General features: G+C 39.7%; 1 protein-coding gene across 7 annotated transcripts in view; it reads left to right on the top strand.

The window, feature by feature from the left end:
- Positions 1-19,865, top strand: part of LOC143665564 (uncharacterized) — a 398,448-nt gene that overhangs the window by 367,790 nt on the left and 10,793 nt on the right. For 4 of the 7 annotated variants that reach the window (XR_013167060.1, XR_013167058.1, XR_013167057.1 and 1 more), the window contains exons 2-4: positions 4,919-5,051; positions 5,643-5,728; positions 9,093-9,156. Coding sequence is in view for 1 of the 7 variants with exons in the window: in XM_077139110.1 (XP_076995225.1) it covers positions 5,643-5,728; positions 9,093-9,156 (150 nt within the window). In the remaining 6 variants the exon portion in view is untranslated. The remainder of the gene's footprint in view (positions 1-4,918; positions 5,052-5,642; positions 5,729-9,092; positions 9,157-19,865) is intronic. The other 3 variants (XR_013167056.1, XR_013167061.1, XM_077139110.1) reach the window with 1 other exon arrangement.

Genomic DNA, 19,865 nt, shown 5'->3' with positions numbered 1-19,865 from the left:
GAAATTTCTGACTGGTTTCATGTCCAGCTAAACTTGCATATGGAGCACTATTCTCTGGAGACTCGCTTTCTGGAAGCTCAGAATTTTCCAAACCATCAATGTCTGCTTTTTGTGTGTGCCCAGGAGTTCAGTACACAGCTTATTCCTTTCCTCTCACATGCTACTATAAGCATCAAGGAGAAACTAGGCTGCACTTTCCACACTTAGCTTGGATATCTCAACTATATATCCAAATTCATCATTTTCAAGTTATGCCTTCCCTGTCACATACAAACTCAATTTTGCCATGTTCTCTGTCACACTATAATAAGGATCATCTTTCCACCACTTTCCAATAACACATTAATCATTTCCATCTAAGGCTTCACCAGAAATACATTTAGCATTCATGTTTCTACTAACAGTCTGTTCACAGAAATCTAGGCTCTTCCTATCAGGCACCTCAGAGTTCTTCCAGCCGGCACCTAATACCCAATACCAAGACTGTTTCCACATTTTTGCTGTGTGCAATAGTAGCACCCTACTCTTCTGGTACCCAAATCTGTTTTAGTTTCCCAGGCTTCTCAAGCAAATTCCATGAAATGGGCTGACTTAAAAAACAGGAATTTTTTGCTCATATTTTGAGGCCAGGAAAATGTCCAAATCAAGACATCATTGAGGTAATGCTTTCTCCCTGAAGAGTATGATTTTTGGGGTTGGTTACTGGTGATCCTTGGTTCCTCTGTTATGTGGCAGGGCCCATGGGGGCAGCTTCTGGACTATCTCTTCTTTTTCAGGTCCTGTTTCAGCTTCTTGCTTCCTGTGGCGTTCTCTCTCGCTTTCTTAATTCATTCCATTTATAAATGACTCTGATAATAGGATTAAGACCCATCCTGATTGGAGTGGCACATACCTTAACTGAAGTAACCTCATCCAAAGGTCCTACTTGCAGTGGGTTCACACCCACAGGAATGGATTAGCTTGAGAACGTGTTTTTCTAAGGCACATGCAGCGTCAAACCACCACACACAGGATCTACGATAGAAAATTAGAAACACTGCTCTCTTTTTTTCACACAATATATCAGGGAAGTATTTCCATTCACTTTTCCCCAAAACTGAAAAGTAGCTGATTATGCTCTGCAGTCCTCCAAGCCAGCCACACATAGAAAACTGGCTCTTGCCACAGTGAAAGGGGAAAGTTGCTGGAGCTACAGCAACAATTTGCTTTTTCATCATTGCACAAGTTGAATGCCTTTCCTCTTGGCTTTTTTTTTTTTTTTTTTTAATTATTATTGCCGTGCACTGAGACAATTTGCTTTCAATCCTCTTCCTCTTGTGGTTACCAAATTTCGGCTTGAATTAATCCTTCTTATGTAGTTTCAGGGGGGATGAAGCTGTGTGAATGGAGCTCTGGCCCCTCTTCTCCAGCTATAATCAGACCAGAACCTTCTCTGCTATACAAGGTAGCAGGCTCCTTTATGAGTTCATGCCTTTGCATGTGTGTTTGTTTGGTGTTTTTTGTTGTTGTTGTTGTTGTGTTTCTGCAGGGAACACCTTTTCCCTCCTTCTATGCCTGGGAAATTCCTACTTGCTAAATGCTAGCTCCTCTATGATGCCAAATTCCCAGAGCTCTAGGATAGTCACACCACTGAATTTTGCTCTTGTTTTATTTTTATGTTCTAACACAGTGTCTTGTGATTCTCTGTTCACATCTCTCTATCCCTCCCTAGACTCTGAACTCCCATGCAAGTGCCATGTGTCATTGTTGTTTACTTAACATATAGTGCACACTCAACAAATATTGTCAAAAAATATTGGACTTAACACAGTGCACACTGATTAAATTTGTGATATATCTATTTTTAAATGTAGAGATTTTCTTCAACTTTGAAAAGGAACAGAATTTTTACATAGTAAAATTTATTCATCTATAGTTCAGCGAAGTAGTAGTTGTAAGACTTGATTGATCTCATATTAAATTGGATTCCTTCCAGCCTCCATTCAATTAGTCTGGATATAAATTTCATGTAATAGGTAAGAAAAGTCAAAGAATTTAAAGAATTCTGTGACTCTTGTCTCTCCTATTGGACTGGGATAAGTATGGAAGTAATTGTTTTAATCATTCCAGAAAAATATTAGGGCTGTGAGATTGGGAGATGAAGACAAAGACCTGGCAAAGGAGGAAGTTGGACTAGGGGAAACAAAAATAGACAATAGAGAAAGGTTTATTCCCAGGAATCAGTTTGCCATGTCATACTTCACCAGAAACTCCTTTTCCCTAACCCAAACCACAATGCCAAAGTTAAACATCAAATTTAACAAATAAAAAATATAAGACAACCAGTTAAATTTGACATTCAGATAAAAAATCATTGTTTAGTATAAGTATATCCTGTGCAACATCTTTGACATACTTAAACATTTTTTTTTCACTTGAAGTTCAAACTTAACTGAGCATCCTGTATTTTACCAGCCAAAGTGAAACCTCTTCACTTTACACAACGAGATAAGTAATAGGAATATAGTCCGTCATCTTGCAAGTCTGTGCAGAATATGTGATGGTCAATGTGAGGCTGTTATTTTCCTGGACCACTCAGTATAGGTCACCTCAGCTGGACAACCATCTTAGCTGGGGTAAGGCCCAAGACCAGGAAGAAAACAGATTAGAAAGAGAAATGGGAACAGATAAGTTACTGACCCTGTATTCATTGGAAGCAAGGATGGCAATATTTAAAGGTTTGTGGCTATGGTGAATTAAAAATGATCACAAATTCTTTGCTACTTTTCTCATTGGGCTTTTTCCTTCAATGTGGGTGTTGATACGGAACTGCTTTAACAAATAGAATATAGCAGAAGTGATACTGTGCCAGTTTCTAGGCCCTAAGTGGATTCTGAACCTGGCAGCAGCTTCTACTTATTGTCTCTTAGAATACCTTTGGGAATGCTGAGCCTTTGTATAACTTCAGCTCCCTTGAAAAGTTCCTGCTGGAGAGCACATGTGCAGGCACTTGGGATGACAGATGCCACTGAGCCCAGCCTTCCTGCCAAGACCATCAAGTAACACTGAGATGAAGCCGCTCTGAATCATCAAGACCCATCTGAGAATTCACAACCGAGTGAATTCCTTCAGTGTCACGTGGAGCAAAATAACCTCCGGCTGAGCCCTGCCTGAATTTCTGACCTGTGACATCTAGAGATATTATAAAAAGGTTATTTTTATGAGCTGCTAAGTTTTGGACAGTTTTTATAACATAGTGACAGATAACCAGAACAGTGAACATAAACACTAATTCCCTGACCCTGTGGTGACTGATCAAAAAAGGAGTGCCTTTGATTATTTGAGTATTCAAACTTCCCCATCTGTTGGTTTGTCAAGAAACTCTTGCTTTGAATAGACTCTTACTTAGAACACTAGACTTAATAGAACAAAAAGCTGAGCTGCCTCAGCTGAAGCATAGCAAGGAGTCCAGAGCCACATTTTCTCTAGTCCCATACTCTCCAGAGTCTGGGAGATGTTCTGCAGCTCCTCTAAGGATTGTGAGGTATATCTGAGACCTAACTTAAGAGGGAAGTTAAGAACAAGAAAATGTGCAAACCTGGGAGTAGATTCAGAGAAAAGCCTCATAGGGGAGCACAGCAAAACTGTCAGCACCAGATAAAACTACACATAAATATGCAGGGGGGAGCAAATCAGGGCAGAAAACTCACAGCTGTGGGTCTTTACAAAGATACTTTCTGCAGGTAAAGGTGAACCCTGGGGGGATGCAGAGGGAATCCTCACAGGGAGTGCAATCATGAACCCCAAAGGAAAATGATGCAAGAAAGGAACCTCTAGTTTGACCGAAGTCATCCAGGGCCAAAGGCCTTGACTAATTCCTTTGCAAGGAAAGATTAAACGAGATCACACCTGGGTTATATGTACGATAATTAGTGATACTTCTCTAACTTACCTGTCCAATAAATTTGTTTCTAGTTTTACTCTGGTTCTTTTCAAGGTCTTTTTTTCTTTCTAAAATATTACACCCAATACCTTCGTTCAGATATTTTGAGAAGTGCCTGACAGGATGGTCTCAAAAGATTATCTAGTTTTATTCTTGTTGCCAAAAAAAATGGGTCTAACTTTGAGTCAGCAAGGCCTCTGTATAACAGATACTAGTTCATTAACAGACACCCAAGGAGAGACTTACTCAGCTTGGACATGGCCAGGAAGCACTTTCATGCATATTCAATTTTTTAGAAAAACATTAATTAATTTAAATTGAGGTACACCTGCATATAATATTCTAGAATTGAAGCCTAGCACACTTTATCCTGTATAGACTTAAAAATAATTTTATTTCATGAATATGTATAATGATTATAACAATCATTCAGTCATATTATAAGAACTCTTCTTCCAAGGATGGGCAAAGCTTTTAAACAAGCCACTTCTAAAAACCATCACATCCTCTTGCACATAGCAACAATCAGAGAAGACCTGACTTAGCATGTTACTATATTAATTTAATAGGTTGAGCGAATTCCTGGATTAGCTGAGGAAGGCCCTTAGAGAGTCTTGTAAGTATTTTATTAGGAAACAAAGAGTTCACATAAAGATTTGGTAATATTTGTACTTTAACATACATTCACAGCTTATGAAGTAATGCTTCCTTCAGAGGCAATAGCCCTGCATGCTAGAGAGCAAATCAGCAATAGTTCAAATTTATTCTGAATCCATAATGCTGACCACATAACAACATAAAAATAGTCAACAAATGATATTATGGCATAGTCGATTATTAAACAATGGCTCAGTGGCTTGACATTTTCAGCAGTAAAACATACAGGCATCTGAACTTTAAAAAAATATATATATCCCAGCAATTTTAGTCAGCGCAGTGAAAATGTATTTGTAACCATAAGATGCTGATTCATTTTCTTGCCTGTTAACCTTCCAGCTGGAGCCATTACTCCCCTGGCTGGCTCATTTGATGATGAAGTGATCAAATTCTGGACACCTAGCAAGTTGCTGTATATTTTGAAATCTCCAAGGTTGGAGTGGACAAGTATTTTGACTCAAAGCCCAAGTTGGTATGTTTGGCTGAACTCAAAGAACCCTCCGTGGGAAATGAAGATTTCTTTGCTGATGTGTCAGAGCACATATATAAGAAAGAACTGAATGGTAAAAGCGCAGATGAGTTTTCAGGCACTTGGGTTTTTGGACTGATTAATTCTATTCTTCCTCCCGCCCCTCTTGGTTCCAGATAGTCATAGTCTTATACTCCAGCATAGTATGAAAACATTCTTGGTTCATTCAAACTAAGAAGGTACAATTCTAAGTGCCAGGTGTTTTTTTGTTTGTTCCATCAGATGTGCTGTGATACCCAAGGGCTACATGGTAAGATGGAAAGACACTGGGTCTGGGGTCAAGAGAGCCGAGATTTCAAATTCTGCATCTTCCCCTTGCATGATGGGTGACTCCGGTCAAATCATTCAGCACTTTGTTTCTGGGTTGCTTCATCGAGTGGCAGCAAAATGACCCTGAAGTCAGCCTGCCTGGGCTATTTCTCTGCTTCAGAATTCTTATTTGGAAAATGGTGGAGTAATGGTTAACTTTATAGTGCATATTTTATGTCAGGCCATTTCCTATTTATATTATCTCACTTAATTCTAATTTTTCAGATGATAAAGTCAAAGCACGGAGAACTAAAGTGGCATGCTGAACCTTGTATAGCTGGCAAATTGACAATACCAGAATTTGAGTACAGGTAATTTGGCCCCAGAGTCTGTGATACAGTACCTGCTTCATAGGTTGTTATGTGAAACAAAAGTTGGCTATACTATCTATGAAATGGGTATTATAAGGCTAATCCTACTGACTTCACAGGGTGGTGTGTGTGTCAGAGTCACAATAGAAGTACAAGCATTATGAAAAGAGCTTAAAGTGCTTTAGAAACCTAATGTATTATTAAATTCCCTACAAAGTCAGTAAACAATGGGCACCTTTGGGCTCCAGAACTTTCCAGATGAAATTAGGTGATAGAAAATGGGATCACTACATCCTGTTTAGTCACTCCAGAAAGTAAATGTCAAATGGTCCAGAGTGCAAGTGTCTGGCAACCCAGTCAGATATCTGACGCCAGGAAAAGGCCAGATAAAGCTTCCATTAACATGCAGTGAAAAGGCCAGGGCTGGCTAGGTTGTTTTTAATTTGTAACACAACCGAGGAGCCTAATCAGGTATGAAGAGGTGTCAACAGTTTTCCTTCTCACCAGACATGTGAGAGATGCTTTGGGGCTCCTCTCCCCCTGACAAAAAGCATTCTTGGAGCCTTCAGATTTCCATGCCCTGGTGAAGCAGGAAGATACAGCCAGTATTTCTCCTCCTGCGTAAGTCACAGCAATCAAGAACCTGAAGCTGAGGATTGCTCACTAGAGGGCATGGCCAGAGTTGAGAAGAATCTTGATGTATCACCTCTGAGCTGATTTGGGACTCCTAGTTAAATCTGACTTGAAGGGAAAAAAATCAAATTTTCCTTAAAACAAAACTAAACAAAAATGTAGATGAAATTCAAGATGATAGAATAAGCAAAGGCATTTCATTGCCCCTCATCACTCACTGCATGTTTCTCAGAGTTGTGCAATTGGACAGTCCCCTGCCCCTCAAAATCTCTATTTAAACTAATCTTCTGATTTAATTGCAGAATAGCTCAGATGGCCAAATTTCCTGTGAATTCTTTCTCTTGAAGTCTAAGAGAGTTCAGAGAGCAGGGGCCAGGGAGCTGCCATTTAAAATTTAATGTGAAGGTGACAAACCAGCAGTCTACAGCCTGAATCTGAAGTTTAGTATTTTGAAATTCAATATTTCGAAATAATTAAAATAGTTGCCAGGATTTAAAAGGCAGATAAGTTCATATAAAAAGTCTAGATTTATGACTTTGGAGGAAATGAAAGATTTGGCAATAGTGGGCTCTCCAAAGCTACATGGCTAAAACCAGTTGAAGGTGAGAGTTGGCTGTCTCTCCAAGTTACCTTCTGGCTTCAGCTACCAGCTCCCTGCCTCAGTGCTGTATACACAGAGCTCCAACTCGGCACTTCTCTTTTCCATGGAGAGGCTGTTTTGTGCACTGCAGCATGTTCTGCAGCATCCCTGGCATTTACTCACTAGATTCCAGTAGCACCCTCCCCACCCACAACTGAGAACCACTCCATTAGAGACTGCAAACCGATAGAACAGCATTGTATATTCTTACACATTGGCACTGTTGCTTTCTTATATTCCAGACCTCATAATGGTGAGTAATTAGGAAGACTGCCTGGAGTCTTGCAGATGTCTTGAAATTTCTGATGAGGCTGGAAAATTCTTCCCTTCCAAAAATTTCCTGTAATCCTGGCCAAATCGGAATATTAATTAGTATTGGAAAGAAATTTCAGGTCACCAGTGTCCTCATTTCACAGGTCAGAATACTGAATCCCAAGGAGGTGAAATGCCCATGGTCACTAGGCCTTAGCAGAACTTGAGTTTAGAACCTAGATTCCTAATTCCTGGCTCACTGTTCTTTCCACAACATCAAATACCTGAGCTATAAAGAAAAATTTCAGAATGACATACACATGTCCTTGTGGGTAAATTTAACTATGTTTATTGTGCTTGTTCTTCTAAGTGATTCCAGGTTAATTGTAGTTCTTTCTTTACCACCGGGAGAAGGTATCTCCCCTCTCCAAATAAACTGTTTTGTTTAAAACACAAAACAAAACAAAAAGAACAAATCCTAAGTGCTTTGTCCAATGATGACCTAGCCAGATGTCTTATGCCAAACACATGGGTGTTAAGTAATTAATCACAAGCAACAATCCTTTCAAACCATCAATGGTTAAAATAATCTTCTCACTGTTTGTGGACCTGAAAGAAAGGGTTCCCTTTGGGTTACAAGCCCCATAGGGGTGAGTTTGACAGGGACATTCTGCCCTATTTTATTTGGGGGTCAACAAGATGGCAAGAAGGACCTCAGAGTGGGGAATTGTGATTCCTCAGCCAGCATTTTGGGTGGCCCCTGCTTTGCCATGAGGTTACTATGGAGGCTGGCGGAATGTGCAGTGAGTAGTGGAGAGGAGACAGCCTTGCCAGATGGTGCCAAAAGCTCCAGTAGCCATTTGTAGGGTTACCAACAATCAGCCTTCCCTCATCACTCCCAGCAGGAGCCACTACCCTGCTCTCTTTACAAGTGCTCTGCAAGCTGCCTGTTGCTTAGTGATTCCTTTTCTTCAGCAAAAATCAGCCTTCGGGTTTGTCTTTGCCTGATTTTACTGTGCAGGGGTGCTCGTGGGGAAGAGCAAACCTGCCATCAGAGACCCTTCAGAAATGGCCAGTGTTTAGAAATTTCAGGCTTTCCCATCTATGTGAGAGTGGAGCAGGCTTGGCCCTAAGGAGAGCAAGGAGTGGGAGAAATGCTTTTGCTTTGCAGCAGGCCAGAACTTTGAAAAAGATGCCACAGTTGACTCCTTTTGTCTCAGTGGCTTGTTTCATGCTGCTGCCAGCAATGTCTTTTTACATCATAGTTCTAAAAACCCTCATGCTGCCTTAAAATATAACTAAAATTTGTAGAATGCATAGCTTCCCCTAACTCCACTACTACACGGGTGATGTTAGAAACCAGAGGTGACCCCTTTCCCTCACTTAAATTGTGTTCCCCCAGCAAGGAGAAAAGGACTTTGAGAATATTTCTGCCATTATTCTTCCTGTACATTGTTTTCATTTGGTTTTAGATGTGTGTATGGATGGGGAGATGAGGGAATTTTAAATCTCTCCCCACCTTGCTTTCTGCTCAAAGGAAAACTGACGTTTGCAGTTAGTCAATCTCCCTCATTTTCCTGCTTCTAGCCCTTCGGTCCAAGTTGAGCAACCAAGACTTCTACCTAGAAACTTCAGTGGATTTTCTGGTTTTGAAGCATTTTGGAGAAGTGGGTAGGGGTGGGGTGGGGGGTAAACTGAGGCCCTTGTAAGCAGCTATATGTTTGTTTGCTCCTTCGCCTCTGCATTTGTAAGATATTGATACTCAATACCTATAATCAAAGAAGTTTTCCCCCTAACCACAGAGTATCTGATTAACAAAGATATTTTTTACTTTAACAGGTCCCTGCGACATGTAGGCTTTGATTTCGGGAGAACATTGTCACTGAGGGGATTGAACTTTGAGGTGACTGCTTTATGTTGTTTCTTATACCAAGGAACATTTTATTGATAGTTGTGTCTAGACCTCTCGTAACAGTAAATTATCCCATTTGAATAATCAGAAGCCCCGAAGAGAAATAAACTGCAGTCCCTTACTTTATTTCTCATTTTTATTTTCAGATTTATGCTTTAAGAAGATGGGGCCATCCCTTTTATTTTTTTCCCCCTTTTAAACTTTCTTTTATATTTTATTTTAAAATTTGGGGCTTTAATATCTATTGGTACTTCTTCAGCATCAACAGCCAAAAATTACCCTTCATTGTTTTGGCCCAGTTTTCATCAGTAGCCTTTTTTGGTTGGCATTGTTAAGAAACAGTGTTTATAATTCAAATTCAGAACTGCAAGGAACTGGGAAGGTCATAGAGTTCAACAATCCCATTTTACTAATGAAATAGTTGAGGCCCTACAGTGAAGTCCTTCCAGCACATGCAGCCCACCTATAGCAGACATTATAGTAGACCCAGTTCCCAAACTCCAGACTGAATGCTCCTTTCCATTTGTAATGCTATTCCCCTTTTCCCTTTCCCTCCCTATTTCTAATCTCCTTTCTTGGGGCTCTCATTTATATAACATTATATAAAATGTTATAGAACATGAAATTCCAAGAAATCCAGCTTAATTTTAGTTTTGCATCTCAGCAGCTGGCCTTCAGACTGGACTGCCTTAAAGAATAATCCTTATCTTATTGATAGAAATTCTCCAGGCTGATCTTTATTTAATTTGCTGTTTCCTAGGACCCTCTTCCTTTCCAGCTGGTTATTAATTTTCAGGCAATATCCTTTTGAGCTGCTTCTATTTCTTAATTACCTTATTAATTGTAATCACATAAATTGATCTCGCTGACATTCTAGGTCTGACTCAATGAGGAAATAAGTCTAATAGTCACAGGAGGCTCCAACAGTCTCACTATCTTAAATTGTTATTTCCATCATGCAGGCTGATATCACTAGAAGCCAGATGTGACTGTTAAGCTGAACTGGCCTTTATCCTAATCATAATTAGACTGCCCTTTAGCAATTCTTTCTTAGCCTTTCTTGCTTAACTCAGACACAGGAGACTTATCAGTTCATTTCCATTCTACCTTCACTCGTTAATCTTTAAAATAGAGAGAATTATATTATCTTGTGGTAATCCTTTTTTTTGTAATTCACAGGAATTATGGGGAGTAAGCATGAATGTACATTGGGTCTTCAAGGTTTTTTCTTTAACACTTCACCCCAAGGGCTTGATGCCCATTAAACATTATTTAAATCTTTTTATGTTTTTAAAATCAAGTTTGTATATATGATGATTACCTCTTAAAGCCTGTTATTAGAAATTTTTTTTTCCTTTCTGACAAGGTATCCTACTGTAAATCCCATCTTTTCTCCTCAATTTCACTTAGCTTTTATGAAGTGACAAGAGTAAACAGATTCTTACATATGTTATTGTTCTATATAATTCATAGTGCATTTGTATTAAAATAGTTTATTGGTGGGAAGTTAGAATTGAAAACTAGAATTTCTATTTAAAATATATTAAAAGGAATTAGAGAATTCCTGTGCATATTTATATGTAATTGGGGAGAAAATCAACTCCAATCTCTTAGAAAGAAAGATGAAATATAAAGTCAAAATGCCAGTATTTCATAGTAAGAAAAAATGGCCAGGTGAATGCTACCAGTGAGCATATTTCATTTTGGCCAGAAGTTCAAGGACTCAATTTAATGTGTGTCAAAGCACCTGCAGAATATTTACCAAAGATGTTCTTCAGATACCAGTCTCACAACATATTCCTTATCTTTTCACATTTGCCTAAACCAAAAACCTGAATACCATCCTCTTAACTTCTCCCACTACCCCCCTCCCAACCTGCCAAAATGCTTCCTTTACTCTGTCATTAGGTTTTGCTGATACAGCTTCCATATTACTTCTTCTCTTTAACCTATTTCTTCTAGTGCTATTGCCTCAGCTCAAGTCCTCATCCTCTTTTCCAACATATTGCAATAATCTGTTTTCTGGCTTCAGTGGCATCCTATTTCCCATTAAAGGTTTAATTTACAAGGCCAAGCCTCACTAGTCTTAAATCTTTGCTGCACTTTCACTTATCCTACACCTCACTCATGTTGAAATTTTCACGGGTCCCCAAACATCCCATGTGGCTTTATATCCCATGACTTTCAATGGTGTCTTTTTTTTTTTTTCTTGGAATGCTATTCCCACATCATTTTGCTTGTCAAACTCCCGTTCATACTTCAAGACATAGTTCAAACATTTTTTTTTTCTGAAAAGACTTCCTGCGACCCCTAAACAGAGCTGATCATTCTTTTTGTGTCCCTCTTTAACTTATGCATACCTTGTTATTATGCTTGTCCACTGTATTACAATCATTTGTCTATGTGTCATTTCCTTCTAGAATTCTTCCTTGAAGTTAGGAACTATGACTTCATTTTTTCATCTTCAGCATCTAGCATATTATCTAACATATAATAGATGCCTGGTGAATATTGGTTGAATGAAGAAGCCCATGATCTCTTGAAATAACATCAAGCTCCATTCCTCTATGATGTTATTCTTATTTTTTTTCTCAACATTGAGTCAAATGTCAGCCTGCTCACAAGTGATTACTGTGTCTCTGAAATAATTAGGGCTAGAGTGAAGCAGGGGAGAAGCAGTCACCTTGAACAACAATGCACTGTACCATCCTTAGAGGTATAGTGTAGTGGAGGAGGGGATGGCTTTAGAATGAAACTGACTTCAGTTTAAATTTCGGCTATGTCCTTTATTCTATGTGTGAGTTTGGATAAGATTAGTTAACTCTTCTGAGACTCAATTTTGTCATCTGTAAAATGGTAATAATACTTATAACTGGCTCCCAAATTTGTTATGAGGATTAAATCAGATAATGTATGTAAAGTGCTTCTGTAATCCTTGGAACAGAGTAAGTTCTTAATAAATGATAGTTGTCATTCTCACCACTTTTTTAGACCATAAGGAAGGGAGAATGTGGCCCTGTCTTCTAATCATCAAGAGACTTCCTCTTCAAAGATAAGCATACTCCAGGGTTCCTCATCCAAATCATGGAACACAGAAAATTATTTGAGTGACTATTTCCTCAGTTCTCCCAAGATGGTATCTGACTAGAGCATATATACAAAGAGTACCTTAAGGAGGTAATTCTCTTCATTTGAGAAAGGCTGAGCCACCCAAGCACACTGACCTATTTGAGCGGTATTGGGTTGGAAATGTATCTTTAGATCAGTAATGACATTTTCAAGACACTTAGGGACCTCTTGGATTAGCAAAAAATAAAAGAGAAGTTTTCACATATATAAGATCTTTTAACGGTTTTGTGTCTCTAAGATAGAGGAAACAATTTGTGGTTGAAATACCATTAGATTAGAAGTCAGAAGACAGTTCAACGACTTACTCTGGGGCAGCTTTTGTACTGGGAGCTTTAATGTCTCTATAATGAGGCCAAGGCCCATCCTTTTGACCTCACTTTTCTTGAGAATTCTAAATCATATCACATATTTGAATGTGTTTTATACTATAGAAAGCACAATACAAATTATAGTTGCTATGATGATGAATATTATGCTTTCCTACCATCCTGCTCCCTCCTCCAAATGACCCTAATCAGCTCAGATCTCTAGCAGCAACTCAACTGTTTCAGAAAAGAGGAAATGAGAAGCTCAAGTTAAAATTGCTCAACTTTTGTCTTTTATTTTTCTTTCTTGTGCTGCTGGGCTTCCCTTGGTCTTATAATTGGCCATTGAAGATTTATTCATGTGGCTCTCAGTTGTTATTTCTAACTGCTCTTCTGAAAAATGTTAAAAACTCAAAAGTAACCATTAGCTCCATTGGGCCCCTTATCGAGCTCTCAGACCATAGGGAACAGCCCAAGAGGTGCATATGAGTCTTTTGCTACACTGAGCTGAGTTATATCTGATTCGTCTTTGTAGGTTGGAAGCAGGAAGAACGGATTTAGCTATTATTTCTTTTTATTGGATATGAGCTGACTGCTCCACAAAATTGGGTCTCTATTTGCTGTCGAATTTTCCTTCTGGATGTTTGTGTACCCTCTCTTTTCGGAGCAGCAGATACCAAGTCGGATTCCCTGCCAATTACTGTAAATGGTGAGAAAGGTTAATATAGCATTGGTCTTTCACACTAACCCTGCTGCTGGAAGAAACTTGCAATGCCTCCAACAGCATTTCAAACCCTCTGAATAAACGTTTGAATAAGGTCTTACCCTTCTCCCAGGAAAAATTTGACCCTTCACTTCCAGCCAAACTCTTCTATACTCATGGACTCCCAAACATGCTATTTTGTGCTTCTTTACCTTTGCTTGTCCAGGCACTCTCCCATGTCTATCTTATCTTGCCTCTTTCACCATGGAAAAATGAAAAACCGAAAAAACAAGATGCCATAAATTAAAGCTTTGCTTCTTCAATCATTCCTAGACCCTTCCAGCTCCCATTCAAGATCCTCTTTCTCTTAATCCCTATGACATTTTTAATTAATATTATTTGTTTAACAAATTATTGGCTGTAAGCCCTATTGGTGTTTACTTTGCCAACTTTTAAAATAATTTTATGAACTCTTTTGCTGAGACCTCCATGGCAAGAATCGTATCTTAGATATTCTCCTTTGATACAGAATTTTAGCTGGATTTGCAATTAGCATTCTGTTAATACCTATGCATTCATTAATAGTAACTGGAGGTTCAGTGAAAAATATGAGTCCTCCCTAAAGCCACTTAAGTGAGGACACACAAATGGCCTTCCTAATACAACAGAAGGAGAAATATTCACAGAACAATGTGACAACATGTGTTTTTAAATTGATGAGAGTTCTGAATTTTAGAATTACACACATCAGCATATCCATTTTAATATTTTGACACAATCGCAAAGTTTTCTCTTATTAGAGATTTCAAATCATTACCAAATTGAAGCAGTTGCTTTCTGGCCCCCTCAGGAAAAAGCTGAACAAACAAAAGGGCCTTACTTGGAATGTCAACCAACATGAGCCCTGCTCCTGCCGAGAGAGAGAGGTTGTAAATTTGAATGTTGACCTTTGTAGAATGTAGGCTCCACCCCCCAGTTTCTATGGAAAGCTACAGCTAGAAATAACAAAGCAAGAGCCTATTTGATTGCACTGTTGTCGTTCTTTAGGAGGTCCTATCTCTAATACCACAAGTTGGAGTCTACTCTTCATGCCCCTAAAATTTTATGCTCCTTACACAGTTGCAATGGCTACTATTAAGATCTAGGAATTTCAGAAATGGTGCCAATGACCTAGAAGTTTTCCTTTGTTCAAATAATTAATGAGGTATTAATTATTCCCTGTTTATTGAAGGAGTTCTCCCTTTCTATCAGATTAGTCTTAAGAAACCCCACAAAACTCCTTATTCCCAGCAATCTGCTTTGTACAAAATAAGCTCAGACAGAGATTTGTTAGACTGAATCCTTGAGAAGCATAACTCTCTCCTCTGCATTGGCTTAAAAGAGATCTTGAAATTTCTTTCTTTCTTTTTGAAAACATTGGGCTAACTTCATTTCACAGCGAATTACTTGTCCTTTGTCTTTTCCTTCAGAATCGTAGTATTTTCTGCCAAAGAAAGATGAGCCAGGAACACCCTGTCAATGCCAAAATGGCTAGACGGTCCTGATTTGGAGGTATTTAGCATATTAGGATGTACCATATAAAATTTCAGATATTTGACCCTTTTAGATTTACAAAGATGGCAATTTTATATGATTCAACCTAACACACCATTTCTCCCTGATGGCTGATAGTGATAGCAGAGCTGCACTTGTGGGTAGAAGGGCGGTTCTTCCCCTAACCTCCTGCCACATCTCTGTAGCAACCAGGAAGAAGGAGGGTTAGTGCTAGCTTGGCTCTCACTCAGCAGAGTGAGCAAAAAGTGAGCATGGTGGTGATTTCGGAGGGCTTCACTTTGTGGACAAAGATGCCAAATTTGAATTCCTGCTGGCTACAACTTTTCAGTGGTCTGTCTGTCATTTATTATTGTTGCATCTCACTCCTGTCCTCCGAGTTCCTGTTCACTGTATTGGTCTCTGTACCTTTAAGGGCAATCACAATCATGCTTTTAAGAAGCCTCTGAAAATCGACATATCGCTTCAGCATTCTAAAGCTTCATTTGCTAATGTCAACAGGACTTTTTCTTTCAGTCAAAGCTAATGGAAATAATATGTGGTGGGAGTAGAAGAAACAGTGGAAAATCTGATCTGTGAATGTCCAAGAATTTATTTATGATTTAATGACAGCAACGCTGGTGGTATGCCTTATATTTTGCACACAGATTCCCTTCATCTGAGGAGGTAGCCCATTATTTATAGGTGTGGGTACAATGGAGTGATTTGGGAGGAGGTGAAGTGTCCGTGGGTTCTCAGTGTCAGTAGGAGAATAAGAAAGGCGATAACTTCTATACCTCTCTTCTGTCACTCTGATCCATGCTGTTTTCTGCCTCTAGTGATTCTCTTCCTATTAAAATAATAAACTGTTAGATCAGAAAGTGACTACAAGAGTCATCTAGGACAAGGGTTCTTGACATTTGCAAGTCTGGCGAAAACTGTAAACTCTCTCTCCATAAAAGGGAAATTACACAGTCACCACATTTTGTGTTCAACTTTAGAAGTTTTTTAAAAGCCCTACTGAATCTGTGTACTTCAGGTTAAGAGTCCATGAGCCAGGAGTTCTACCTTTTTATTCTACGTTCGGGGAAACAAAAGCCTGGGGAGATGAAGTGGCTTGCCCGAGTTTGTGAAACTTTCCATCATAAATTGGAGAGGGTTTTAAACATAGTTCTTATTACTACACTTCTAGCTCTCTTTTCCTTTCCCCTGAGAGCTGAGCTGTGTGCTCATTCTCCTTTCTCCCTTACATGCATAACCCCATAAGACCAAATTGTAGAAGGAAATGACTGAGGGGAGTTGTATGGAACCTCCATTTCTAAACCCAGTGACCAGGAGCATCAATAAAGTATTAAAGAATGCAGCCAATTTGTTGAAAACTTTTTCAGTTCTTTTAGACAACATTTCAGATCACTGATGCTTTCATTTTTAATTTGAGCAATTGGCTCATGTTCTACTGCAGCTTATCTCTTTGTTTTGTATTTGCTCACCAGTCCCAAAATGGGCTGAACTCTTCTTGCTTTCATTTACTTTCTCTGCAAGAAACTAACTGAATTGAAGTTCAGAGTTTAAGGAAATTATTTTCTTGACAACATTAAATATTTACTTACTCTCAGCTTTATCCCCTCCCTCTTTCAAATTACCATCCCTGCCTGCTGGGTATACAGACTGAAATGTCACTGATTTGGAAAGTGTTTTAATGCGGAGATTACTGTGGATTAAATCCTTATTTGACTGGTTTTGTTTTCTCAGCCATAAGTGATAAAGTGAAGACGAGGAAAACGGAGGTATAATCATTCAAGGTCAACGTTTGTCTTTACGTGTCACACGCAAAAATTAATCGGGTCTTCCTATGTGACCTTCAACATGCCATCAGCAGAAGATGGAACAGTTGCTGCTCAGGCTTTGTTGTTTATTCCCTAGAAGTCTTTATTAGGAATCAGAAGCCCCTCATGGTTCTACCACTTCCCTCTAAGAGATGTGGGACAAAGGATGCCTCAGAGCCCCCCAGCTATGAAATGGGAAAATAAAATCTGCCCATTGGGAAAGTTTAAAGAAGAGATCCATAAAGCATTTCCCACAAACAAGGCAAAACAAAAACAAACTCTAGGGTTTCCAACAGGGTAGGACACTTCACACCATTTATTGTAACATGTCTCAGACCTTGCATTTTGCTTCCCACTCACAGTGAGACGTAGCTGATTCTGCAGCTGACTCTGCTCCTTGTTTGGGAGAATCCTGGGCAGTGTTTCCCAGACTTTAGGCTTTGGTATATAACCTTCATTATTTTGCCAGGATAATTTTCTTTAAATGGACTCGGAATCATTTATTTTTAACTTCAGTAAATTTTTCATTATAAGCAGAAAACTAGTATTGCTTATCATAAATAGTGGGTGACCATGAAAATAAATATCTAATTATTGAAAGGAAAATCATCCTGTAAAATTGTTTTGCATACAGAGTGTGTATACCAGCCATTGAGGTATCTTGTCTTAAAGACCCTAGAAGCTGACATGTAAATCTCGGCTTGAGGATAGAATAGGAACTTGAAAATCTAGGCATGTGAAGCGATGGGTGTTTTTATTTCTGTGTACAAATCAGGACAGGGTCATCAAGAAACTTGATGTGTCTAGCTCACACTTCCAATTGGTGACAATATTTAAGATCCTTAGTGGTTCCACAGGGACCTGCTGAGCTGTCCCATAGCCTCCCCCGCTGTGGTTTTAATTTACTGTGAAAGTGTCTAAACACCATCCTGATGTGAGCCTCCTCTATTCTTCCCGAGAACTGTTTTCCCTTTCCCAGCAGAGCGTGTTCTCCAGGCTTAGGCAGGCCTCCAGCTGCACCTTTGGCTCCAGCCGTGTGGCTTACTTTTGGATACCTTCATGATCACGTTCATGTCTGCTTCGGTCGGTGTTGTTTGGCCTTTCTCTCCTGTAGGACTTGAGGCTGGGGCTGCCAATTTTATGGGGAAGCCCTTGTCTTTTTATAGCTTCTCTCCTTGCCATTCCTTGGTTCCATTAATATCCCATCAGCTAAGTACAAATTGTTGTCCCCCCTCCCTTCCTCAATATGAAACGATGACCCAGTTAACAGGAGGCAGGAGCACAGGAATCCTTTTCCTCTGTCAGCACTGCCAGGACCCAGCATGTGCCTGAGTTAGAGTGACCTGTAACAGTGTGTTCTTGGTGGGGGTTTTAATAAGGGAAGGGTTTTGCTGTTTTCTGCACAGACGAGGAGCTGTGTGTTTGGAAAAGAAGCTTGGAAAAAAAAGAAAGAGCCAGAAGGACCAGGCTTTTCCTGTTGATTTAGACACACTCTGTGTCTTTGGGCAACCCCCCAAACTTCTCTGGAGGCCTCAAGTTTCCTTCTATGTAAATGAAGTGGATGTGATGGGATATGAGCTCTGAAGGCCTCCCCAGGGCTTGGATTCTGCAGTCTTTTCCCTCACCATGCAGCATACAGCTAAGAGCCAGCATTTGCCTGGATATGGTCTGGTCAGCTTCCTGGTGTCAGCTGAGGCCAAGGACCAGGTCCAAAGCAGAACTGTTTAAGCCTTCTGTGGTGAGACCTGAAATCAGGGAAGCCTCTGGGTGGTGTGGGAACCATGTATGAAGGGGCGTACACAGCCCATGATCATTCCAGGAGGGCTGCTTATAAAGGGGGTCTGTTTTAACTGAGGTGGGAACGGAGAAAAGTGGTTTCAGATGCTTCACTAAGCTGTGTGGCTTTATATGTGACTCTTAGCCTCTCTGAGCTTTATTTATTCAAATCTGTAAAGTATAGGTGTGAAGGGGGTACAGCAGAACCTATACACTAGAGGATTCAGCTGGTCCCTTCTCATTTCAACATTCTTTGATACCTCGAGTCTGAAGACTCCATATATGTTTTTAATGATTTTATAGATCTCAAACTCTCAATTCAACTTCGATCCCATATCCTCTTCACTAGTAGAAACTTGCTACCTACTTCATCAAGAAAATTAAAATGTATCAGTAATGGAGTTTCTCCATGATGCTTAGGTGCAAGAAATGTTATACATATCACATTTTCTTTCAGTTTAAGTTCATGGTTCTCTCCAGAGTGGCAGTGCTCATTATCAGCCCTTACTGGAGTTCCCCCTCTCCGGGAGCTGTCAAGCATCCCTGGAACTTTTTCTCAAGTCCAGAAAATTTGAGGAAAGACCTCCCCTTTCCAGCCCATAAATTACTGCTTAAGTCATGTGAGAATGGGTTATGCAAAGGCTGGAGGCTCATTCCCCAAGCACCCCCCACCTATTCTACCCGTGACCTAATTTGGGTTAGGAAGCCAGAGTCTCATGGCTGGGGACCTCAGGACCCCTCGTGTCCATAGGTCACCCCATTAGAGACCCTGCTATTTTCAGGGCATGGCATTGGAAGAACCTGAATTTCAGCCAGTTGCACAACTTACTACCACTGGCCCCTTTTTCTGTTCCAGAAAAGTCACCCCTGGGGTATTGTTACTCTTTTCCTTCAGCTTCAGATATCAGCTCCATTTCCTCTTCCTCAGTAATGAACAGTCACATAATAGGCAGTTTAACGACTATTTATAGAATCCTAATTAAATGACAACTTCAAACAAAAAACTGGGAGGCAGCTGCCATGCGGGTATCCTAGAATCTCGTTTTCTTTTCCAGAAGCACAGAAGTCATTCTGGCCCTTAAAGGTAAGATGCAGCACTCACAAGAGTGACTTGCTCATTCATTGGCTACTCTACTCTATAGTAATAAAAGCAAATGGTCTTATTGTAACATTTATTTAATATGAGAAACTACAGAATGCCTTAATACTGTAAATTTTATGTATTTATAAAATGTTATCTTGATGGATTATCTTGCTGCAGAGGCAGTGGAGCACAGGCTCCTTCAATTTCTTGTCTACACCCCACCTACAAACTCAGCAGAATCCACATCGAATATCTCCTTTTCTCCTATTTCATAGGATGCAGTGCCCCCTCTTGTCCAAGGCTCACCCAGCTGTATATTCTTAACAGGCCCTACAGCCATCTCCACC

Source organism: Tamandua tetradactyla, chromosome 21 (assembly GCF_023851605.1).
Source record: "Tamandua tetradactyla isolate mTamTet1 chromosome 21, mTamTet1.pri, whole genome shotgun sequence".
In the NCBI taxonomy this organism is placed as follows: domain Eukaryota; kingdom Metazoa; phylum Chordata; class Mammalia; order Pilosa; family Myrmecophagidae; genus Tamandua; species Tamandua tetradactyla.
The sequence above is the reverse complement of the archived record's forward strand: the minus strand, read 5'-3'. Positions and strand labels throughout refer to the sequence as shown.